Raw genomic sequence first — 10625 nt, forward strand, 5'->3', positions numbered from 1 at the left:
CGGCTATGAGATGTACTAGCAGACTCATCACGGTACCTAAACTGTTGGAAGTCAAGTTGCGAGTTATGTTTATAATCCTTATTATCCAGATAACAAAATGGATGCTTGGTATTTATTGAAGCCACAGAGTCAACATTATTGTTAGCCAACATTTTTGTATGATAAGTCGCCATTTCCCAAGAAGCGATAATCCTTTCAGCCTGTTCTAATGTTAAGTTATTTTCAGTCAAAAGGCGATGTTTAAGTGAGCCATCTTGTAGACCAACAAGAATGCGATCCAATATGAGGTAATCCTTTTGATCACCGAACTCACAATTTTCCGCAAGAACTTTCAACGAAAATATGTAATCACCGGCTGATTCGCCAGGTTGTTGCACCATTCTACTGAAATTATATCTGTGGAGTAAGACTGAATCATTATTGTCAAGTCTCTCCTTAAGCTTTTGAACTACTACTTCATAGGAAAGTTCTTCCAACAATTCATCTGTAGGAAAGAGTTTGTCTGCCATATTGAACAAAAAATCACCTCCCAAAAGTAACATCTGGTATTTTTTCTCATTTTCTTTCACCTTATTCACTCGGAAATGGCATGATAAACGTTTAATCCAAGAAGCAAATGATTGACCCTTACGGTAGGGCTCAATATTGGGAGCTACCATGTAAGACATATTAGTCAACATTTTAGCAAAAACTAAAAAAACAATACAAGTTCACTCAAAGTCGTAATACAACAAAAAATTGCAATAAGTGAAATGCTTCAATACATTCAATACGTTCACTGACAAATAATCAGAATAAATAATATATTGTTTTCCTATTGTGTTCTTTTTCTTTTGTTCTAGTAAATAAAGCCAAAAAGCATCATTGTTCACTGCGCTTCGAATTGATAAAAATTAACGCGCTAAATCACCAATTTAGTTTTAATTAATTACACAGCTTTTCTTAGAATAAGCGAAAAATAAAATCACCAAAAAGAATATTTACCAAGTTGTTACATTCAATACGCCACTTCTCTTGCGCAAATTTATTACGTTTTAATTACCTTTGATTACGCGCCTATTCTTTGGCATAAGCGAAAAGTAAAATCACCAATTAATCAAAACAAGTCATAAAAGAAAATCGATCATCAATATTTCACGGAATCACTTTTCTCAATTAATTCCAATTACTATAATTTTGGCATAAACCAAAAAGTTTTTACTCACCCTTTTGATCCGCTACTTTTACCTGTTGCCACGAATAAACATCAAACCTCCCGGGCGGGGTGAAACAAAAGCCGCAGCAACAAAGGTTTGGCTGCTGTTCAATTTCTCCTGCTGTCCGTAGTGTGCCCGATAAATCGATCAATCGAGAAGTGGACCCTTAATTAATCCGATTTTCGCGGCACAATTCTTCCGCCGTGCAGAACGATGAACTTCTGTTTTAAATAAAAAGAAACACTCTTAATAATTTAGAATATAATTGTAGCACTTTACACCACTTTCTAAAGAAAGAAACCGTAATAAGTTTTAATAATTTGGTTCTATTGTTGCGGGAAAAACCACGCCAAAAACCCAAATGGTGGTTCAGTTAGCAAATGTGCTTTTGTCACTACTGAAACGACGCCCATTAATTAGCACTTCGATTACACCTTTTTTCACTATATCTGTTAAGCGAGCGGCGAAACAGTCCGCCCGTCGTTAATAGCGATGGTGTTTCCGACGGTGATTGGAGCAAAATTCGGGAATGTTTCACTATCCGTATAACTGCTGCCGCACCGAATACAAAATTTTTCCTCGTCGCCACTAATAAGTCCGGTAAAACCACTACCGAAATGTACCGAGACTTTGGGGTTTTTGCGGGAGATAATAAAAATACACAGCTACTTTATTTTACCGGAGTCGGTAAAATTTTACTGAGTTTTTGGACTACGGATCGCCCAGTAATTTCAACAGCAATATTTTACATTACCGAGTTGTCAGCATTAACGAGAAATGTCAAATAAACATTTAAATCGGTAATAAAGGTAGTTTGTTTATGTGAACATGACTGAGTTAGTCAGTAAATGAGGATTTATTTTTTGGAAAATATTTTACTGATTGAACAGTATATCTAATCAATGCGCCCTCGCAGGGAAATAAGTAGGTACTATGGAGAAATTTCAGGGGTTTTGTGATAAATTGATTGATGATAACAAATTTATGATCCGTGTGCGGCTTCCCCGTGAGAACGGCAAATACCTCACTCCGCAATCGTTCATTATGAAACGGCATTACTTCAATAATGAGGAAACGAATTATTTCAAGACATGGATGACGAAGGTTCCATTCCCGCTGACGCTGCGTTTCAAGCCGATGCTGCAGCGGGGCATCGAATTGGCCTCGCTAGACGCCGCCTAGATATTATCCGCGTCATGTTACTTTTTGAACGTGTTTGACCTGAGAAGCATCTATACAGACTGGTTCTGGGAGACAACAATCCCGCTGATCAGATGCAAACCATGCAAGACCAGATATCCGGAGCGGCGGTAGCCTTGCCGATCTGACGAAAAAAAAACGGATATACTGATGGCAGCCAGTGGCGTATCCCCGTCGGATGCTGTCTACCACAGCCGACAGGAGGCTACCCTCAAATACTAGAATCACAGCAAAATATGGCAATTACTTTTTGTTTTTACTTGATAGTGATTGTTATGCACTTTCGAAAATCGTCAAATCACTTGTGTCCGACAACATGAATTTCAAAATGGTAAAGTAAACAACAGCAAATGACTCTACAATACCGTTCAGTATTTTTCTAATAACTAATCGGCAAATTTTCATTTTTCACCGGTGGTGTTGTTTTGATTTGTACCGATTTTTTGTGCAGTTCAGCAATTTACGGATTTAATGATTAGTTCAGTAAAAATAAGTAAACGTCAAAACAATAAACATAATTTTTTACCGAAACTCGGGAATTTATTACTGACAATCTTTGGAGCTCCACCAAAATACAAGTATTTCAGTAAAACTGAAATTTTACAGTCGAAACTCAGCAAACAAAATACCGAACATTGAAATGCTGGTTAAGTGTGTACGATGTGTTCAGGTCGAGTGATCGATTAGAAAGACCTTCTGGTCTGTTTTATTGATTTAATGAAATTGACAGCAGTGTAGCGCACAGCGCACACTGCTGTCATGCACGCTTAGCTTAAGCTAATCAGATATGTATTTACAATATACAATAGGTCGTAGTAGAGCGATGTGGAACGAAACCATGCTGGTGTTCCGATATTACATGTTTAGTTGCTGATAATATGACTTTGTGGATCATTGATTCAAAGAGTTTGCCAAGACAACATAGTAAAGGAACTTTTGGTTACTTGGGTCAACATTGCGCCTACTTCCTCATCATTTTTGCAGTTTTCAATAATTCCGGGAACGTATTGTCTTTTATCGATAGATTGAAAAGCAGTAGCACTGGAGTCGCGAAAGATTCAGCACAGCTTTTCAGAAGATAGGGCGTTAAGCCGTCCACTCCTGCGCCTTTGGACACGTCAAGGTCACAAAGAGCCTTTAGCACTTCACGATGGGAGAACTGAAAGCGTGGAAGACGTATGTCATTGACTGGGACGTTCCGCAGGCCTGCTACGTGGGCTGGAGGCAGAGATGTTGCATTGAATACGCTTTGAAAGAATGCCGCTAAAAGGTTCGCAGCCTTGTCAGATGTAGTTGCAGTAGCGTTACCGTAATTCACTGTCTTCGGAATTTGGTTTCTTGTCTTCTGAGATTTCACAAACTTCCAAAACATGGAGGGGTTGTTCGGTTTTGTTAGCGAAGAATCTTTTGCGCGCTTTTCTCAGTTTGTTTCGCTGGTTACGAAGTTCAGCATTCCACCAGGGCTTTCTGCTAATACCGTGATTATTACTTCGGCGACGAGGTACCATCAATTGAAACATTTCATACAGTTTGTCATAGAACAAGACAACATTACCATCGATAGAAGGCGCCTGGAGATATTGGTTCTAGTTGATCGCATCGCCGAAATCTATAGCATCTGGATCGCGTTCAGTTTGAGCGGGTACGAAACTGCAAACATCCATTTGTATTAGCACTGGCGGGTGATAATCATCTATTCGTAGGAGGGGCAAGGCTGGCTGAGAAACTTCTAAGATGTCCGACGAGCTCGTGAACACAAAATCAAGCACTCTACTATTACTATTCGAAATGGAGTTGATTTGCACCAGACCGCTGGCGGAGATTTGCGAGCAAGAAATTTCTTGCTCGGTAAAAGCATTTACGGGAAGCAAACCGTCGATATCGTCGTCGAAACGCCATTGTAGGTAAGGGAGATTGGAATCCCCTAGCAGTAGAATGATATCATTGTCCAAACACATGTCTGAAACTCGTTGAACGGCGGCGAAATGGACAGAGTAAAGCGCTGGATCAGATTTTGGACGCAGGTAAATCCCGAAGATATATACGGATCGATTTGAAGGTCATGATCACAACTAAATATCGTGTAGTCCGACGAGAGTTCTTAATTGCATATATCAGACCGTAGCCAAGTTTCGGTTAAATCTACTATGTCGTAATCACAAGCCGACAATCGTAGTTTCAAATCCGTCGTTTTCGTGCGTAGCCCCTGACATTCTGGTAGTAGACGCACAATAATTGCGCATCATTTCGAGCAATGACGTTGCAACAATTTCCAGCTGGATGAAGCGTTGAACTGGTCGTATTGAGATCGTACTTGCCTGAGAAACGTTGTTGGAAGGTCCCTTCACCTGTCTCAAGCACACGGCCGAGACGGCTGATGATCACTGGCTGGAGTTGCTCGACTGTGATGATCGGATAAGGACCTTCCATAAGGCTAGAGGCAAGTGTGCGCCCCAGCGCCCGATCGAGAATGTTTTCAGATGGGTGAATCCTTGCGACATGTTGTCCAGAATCAAAAAGGTTCACACGTTCAGTACGTTGGCTACATAGGAAATTTCGCAAGGGAACAGATAGTCTTTCAATTAATTGCATATTATTCGGCAACTCGGCCGTACGAAAACCAGCACTGGCCATATCTGACAAACGATTTGATCATGATTATATTATTGTTTGTATTTCATCAAACTCCTGTATGAAGGGCCAAAAATGGGTGGGGTGGTTCCATAAGCAGAGACACTTATGCGAATCCACGGGATGAATAGAGAATCTCCTTCCAGAAGAATGTTAGTACATATAGCCCTCGTTTCCCAGATTGACCCAATAGATGGGGAGAAGAATCCGCCTTTTATCCACGAGATGTTAACAATAGGAAGTTGGCGATTCCACTCTTCCTATCCAAATCGCTTCAATCCGGTGCCCTGATGATTTTTTTGGTATATAATCATATAGTTTCAATATAATTTGGTAAATATATATAATGGAATTCTCTCACCAAGTTTCGATTCGCATGTCCTGGATGAGGGAGGACCTTTCTTCAACACCAGCTAGTTTTAGATTTATGGTGCCTTCAGAGATGGAAAACCAATAGTTCGGAATATTCTTCATTCTTTCAATGATTAAAAAATAGACTTCTTGATTTTTAGTGCAGATTAAAACTACATGTAACCCGAAATAAAATCACACGGTCTTTATGGGGAAATACTATTTTTCAAAAATCAGTACCTCTGAAACACCCACCACTATATGTTGTTCTCTTTCATATCGTTGGTAAACTAAAATGTTATATCGAGGGATCTAGAATAATTTTTTTTTCATAATTTTTGGTGCAAACTCCATAGAAATCTCAAATGATAGCCGATTTAATAAAAATATATGGAAAAATTACCCCCGATAGAATATTTTTAAAATGTACCTGCATGAAAGAGGAAAGCCTATACTTTCGTGTAGTGGGTGTTTTAGAGATACTGATTTTTTTGAAAATAAGTCACTTCGGACAAAGACACCGTGCGAACATCGCGTCTTTATTTAAATTATTTATTTGAATCCGAGCTCATCTTTTAATGGCTATTATTTTTATTGTACGACATTGATAAGATGAAATCTAAGCTTGGCTGATCTTTGAGATGAACACGTGACCTACACAAACTTTCAATCGTGGAACGATTGGCACAGATGTTCAATTGCTCATCCGATCGACCATCGATCGATGATGCCCAATCGTTCATTCTCATATCAACCTACGGTGAATAAGCATTTAGCTGTTATCGTTTTTAGCTTCCAAATTGAGTTTCAAGTGCTTGCCCTTTTCTCGTTGTTACTCTATTTGATGTGCTATAAATGTGTTTGTTGTTAGATAAACGCAACAAGTAAATAAAGAGGTAACGAGATGCCAGAACACTACAAAAATAGAGCCACAACTACCGCAATCACTTTAGTTGCACTTTTGTCGCTGATAGACACAGTAAGTGGCATCGTCTGCATTAATAACAATTAGTAAGGAAAGCAGCATTTTAATCATTAGGTACCCTATCAGTTCCAAACCGCAGTCAAAGGTTACCCAATTAGACTCCCAGAGCTGGCGCGATAATGGCTCATTAAAAGCTGCAGACGAGACACTCACGTCCAGTGATGATTGTTTAGTTAAGCCGTCTGGCTGGATTGAAAATTAAGAGTTATTGCTTACAGAGTGGTAGTTGGAATAAGGTGTTAAAGTTGAATGTTATTCTAGTGAAAATTCGAATTGAGGTATGCCTGAAAATGTGTTCGTAAATTATTGCGGTTAAAAGGCATTTTTGTGTTTCTAATGGAGCGATTAAATCACCCATTGATGGGTGCCTTTCCACCTTCCTTCGAAATATGTGGACATACTCAGCGTCTTCTATAGATGCTAAGAGCAAAAACTCAGATCAGCAGTGGCGTGCAAATTATGGTTCAGAATCATTGTCAAAACGATGTTCTAACATGGTAAGATGCCAGTATCAACGAAAAATCTTGGCCAAACAGCAAACTTAAAATTGTAGCAATTGATGTAATACAGTAATGTCCTGGTCAGTGATCAACACGTCACTATCTATTTGATTTAAAAAATGTATTGGAGGTAACCACTTTACTTCGATGGGACTCGAACCCGTGACCTTCAGTACGCCAAAAGATATGGGCTTCTTTGAAAAAGTTGACCTTAAAAAATAATAGAATTGATTTTGTGAAAAAAATGGCTTCTACAAAAATGACAAAATTGATTTAGCATTCAAGTTTTTGGTTCCACTTTTAGCACTTAGGGCACTGACTGTCATCTTCTTCTTCTATGGCTCTACATTCTTACTGGAACTTAGCCTGCTTTTCAACTTAGTATTCTATTAGCATTTCCTCTGTTATCAATTGAAAGCTTTTCTATGCCCGCCATTGCATGAGTAATACTCATTGAGAATTTTTCTTGTGTGGCAAGTACAATGAATACACTATGCTTAGGGAGTCAAGAATGTTTCCCACACAAGAATATCTTATAACGGACCGAGAATCGAACTCGCCATCTCCGGATTGGCTTTGCTGGCAAGGCTAACTGGAGACCCGAGTGGGGTTCTGGAAATTTCAACCAGGCCTCCGGAAATGTTCCCATGTAACTCGGACATGGGATATAATACAGGCTTTTTCCAAACTTTCACGACAATGCAATGGGATGATTTTGGTAGGCAGAAGAGAGTAATTTTTATACTCGTAAACGAGTATTTCCATCCTTGCGCAGCATTACAGCCAATAGCTGACGAGTCGCGCATACTCATACATCGTCTGGTGTCCTGATTGCTGCAGCTTGCTCTCTTTCGTCGATCAGAGAGCCCTTCGTATTATTCTTGGACTAAAACAGCCGAGTATCCTTGACGAGCTAAAACTCTGGCTCCTCTGAATTTCCTTTCTGTTCTCTCAATTTCTCCATTTTCCTTTCTTGATGGTATTCTATTGACAATCTTTTATCTTTTCTTCTATTAACCTATTCCATTTAGCTAACTATTTCTAAACTGCGTACTTTTGATTGTAGATGTCCGCAGAATACACATTACATCAACTGCCCGGGCCACTTTCCACTATTGGTGCGAAAACTGTCTGGGATGTAGACAGTCAAAGTCTGTTTTACGTGGACATCAATGTGGCCGCTATTAGACGTTACGATTACGCAGAGAACAAAACCTATAGCTGCACAATAGGTAGATACATGCCATAGCCATGTTGACTTGTTAATGTATTTCAATATGTATTTCTTATCACAAAAGATGGCGTCAACCCTATAGCCCCGGTCATTCTGGTAAAAGGAAAACCGAATAACTACGTAGTGGGATCCGGCAACAAGTTACTTCTGGTTACATGGGATGGTCGTTCGGAGAAAGGAACACTCGTTAAAACATTGTACGATTTGGGTGAATCAGAGAAACACGTCCGCTTCAATGAGGGCAAAGTAGATCCCAAGGGACGGCTGTACGCCGGGACAATGCAGCTCGAATCTTTAGGTGATCCGTTCCAGCAACATGAAGGGAAATTGTACCGATTCGATGGTAAAGCTGGCGGAGAATTCAAGATGGTGAAAGACAGAATCAGCATATCGAATGGGCTGGCATGGAATGAGAGTTCTAAGAAATTGTACTACATCGATACCGGTGCCTTAGATATTAAAGAGTTCGACGTATTAGAGAATGGTGATTTACAAAATGAAACCATTTTGTACGACTGGCGAGTCAATGGGGAAGGTCCAGGTTACTTCGGAGATGGAATGACGAACGATGAAGAAGGAAATCTGTATGTAGCCACGTGGGGTGGATCAAAAGTACAGAAGATCAATCCAAGGTACGTACGATCCCTGAATGTTCTAATCTACAAGCATTAATATTCATTTTTTCTGTTTCAGAACAAAGGCGGTAGAACTTGAGATTGACATTCCTGCTAAATTCGTTACTACAGTAGCGTTTGGTGGTCCAAAACTGGATGAACTGTTTGTCGCTACGGCTCGGTTAGACAATCAAAGTCCACCGGCAGGAGCACTATTCAAAGTCACCGGCTTAGGTGTTCGAGGTAAACCGATGACGAAGATGTTGTTGCAGAATTAAAAATATGTTCGTTTTATCCTTGCTTGGTAATATACGACATTTTGCTATTCCATGAACTATTTTTATTGTTTCCATCGATTCCTTTCTGTTTCAAAGAGCATTGTCCAAATTGAGGTTCGTTTCAATCAATTAGACAGGGCTTGACTCATTTGCCAATAACTCATTCCAAAATCTATTTTTAAATGTGTTATGTGTATGATAATAGTTGGCCAGAATATCTATCAAACTGATGTAGTGCTGCTAGTTTATCTATTTTTATTACTTCAAAAAATCGAAAACGTACTCTTACCCCACGCGCACTCTTGCCCCACTCTATTCTAATGGATTTTTGAAAGGATTTTTTGCCTTGCTCGTATATAAAGTATACGTAAAGCCTACAAGTTCGCTCAAAACCAAACTTTTCATAGGAGGACCGGAGACCTATAGAGTAGAGTGGGGCAAGAGTACGCACTTAGTTTTCAATCGATCATGTGGCCCTTATGAAGCAAGCTTCTGCATATCAAATCAGTGTCGATGATTCATATACTCTTCCTTTATGTTACCCAGTGGAAAAAATATTGAAATTATTGAGATTCGTTTTAGTAGAACCCTTATTGCAAGACAAGTAAAAAACGCACTCTTACCCCACCGGTGGGGTAAAAGTGCGCATCGGATGGGGTAAGAGTACGCATTTATCCAATCATGTTCTTTAAGTATATATTAACACAAATAAGAGTTAATAACATTTAACCCTTTATAAGGCAGACGAATCTAAACAATAAATTAACAAAAACAACAATAGGACACAATGTTGATATGGTATTAAACTCAAATGTATGTTTGTTATACATTAAACAGTTCAGAAACATTGAAAAATTGGTGGCAATATAGTTGCCACTGCCCGCCAAGCGGTAAAACATTGGTGGCAATATAGTTGCCACTGCCCGCGAAGCGGGACAACATTGGTGGCAATATAGTTGCCACTGCCCGGCAAGCGGGAAAACAGGCAACAACAAAAATATAAAAAGATTTTTAAAAATTTGGTTTTACGTAGAACCAGTCAAATCAAGGTACGTTACATTTTTTGGTGAAGAGTCCTAGTCAGAAAAACATTATAAGTGAAAAAAAAAATTTTCGCGTTTTTTCTCCCAAGGTGGGACCCTTGGGAAAAAACACAATTCCGTCAAAAATCCAAAAACCAAATATACAGAAAGGCAAAGCTTTTTTCACGCTAATCACGTAGTAATCTAACACAGGAGATTCAAAATAATTGATACCAACGGGAAAAAATATATCTTTGTCGTTTTTTTAACGAATTATAACTGAAAATCCTTCTTCCACTCGAAACTTACGATCTGTTCGTAAAAAAACTGTTCTCAAATTGACATTTCAATTTTTTATGGCTCAAATTCATCTGGGGTGTTACTAGGAAGCAAATAAAGTCACTACATGTGAAATAATAAGTAGAGCTCTTGTTAATAAATAGAAAAACATATTATTTGTTGGTGGCAATATAGTTGCCACTGCCTTATAAAGGGTTAATTGATGTTTAATGAGCATATATTAGGGAATGTTTAAAGATTACGTAACTCTTAAAGGGGGAGGGGGTCCTAAAAATGTGCACTTTCATACGAAAAACCATTGTTTTTTATATATA

At 39.0% G+C, this 10625-nt stretch overlaps 1 protein-coding gene across 5 annotated transcripts; it reads left to right on the forward strand.

Moving 5' to 3' along the window:
- Positions 1-6127: 6127 nt before the first annotated feature.
- On the forward strand, positions 6128-9045 carry LOC134203414 (regucalcin-like). 5 transcript variants are annotated; one of them, XM_062678287.1, is made up of 4 exons: positions 6128-6357; positions 7930-8095; positions 8162-8729; positions 8791-9045. In XM_062678287.1, exons 1-4 carry the CDS (start codon positions 6283-6285, stop codon positions 8987-8989), a joined length of 1008 nt encoding a protein of 335 aa, XP_062534271.1. In that variant the 5' UTR covers positions 6128-6282; the 3' UTR covers positions 8990-9045. The 5 variants fall into 5 exon arrangements, with proteins under 5 accessions (XP_062534271.1, XP_062534272.1, XP_062534275.1 ...); XM_062678288.1 differs by having other exon boundaries at positions 6278-6417; XM_062678291.1 differs by lacking the exon at positions 6128-6357 and adding an exon at positions 6371-6389.
- Positions 9046-10625: the final 1580 nt, after the last annotated feature.

The sequence above is a fragment of the Armigeres subalbatus genome, unplaced genomic scaffold, assembly GCF_024139115.2.
Source record: "Armigeres subalbatus isolate Guangzhou_Male unplaced genomic scaffold, GZ_Asu_2 Contig1847, whole genome shotgun sequence".
NCBI classification, from domain to species: Eukaryota; Metazoa; Arthropoda; class Insecta; order Diptera; family Culicidae; genus Armigeres; species Armigeres subalbatus.

Coding starts and splice junctions, on each gene's coding strand:
- LOC134203414 (XM_062678286.1), top strand. CDS start 6,753: ATGTGGACATACTCAGCGTCTTCTATAGATGCTAAGAGCAAAAACTCA. Junction 6,861..7,929: donor CAAAACGATGTTCTAACATG/GTAAGATGCCAG, acceptor TTTTGATTGTAG/ATGTCCGCAGAATACACATT. Junction 8,730..8,790: donor GTACAGAAGATCAATCCAAG/GTACGTACGATC, acceptor TTTCTGTTTCAG/AACAAAGGCGGTAGAACTTG.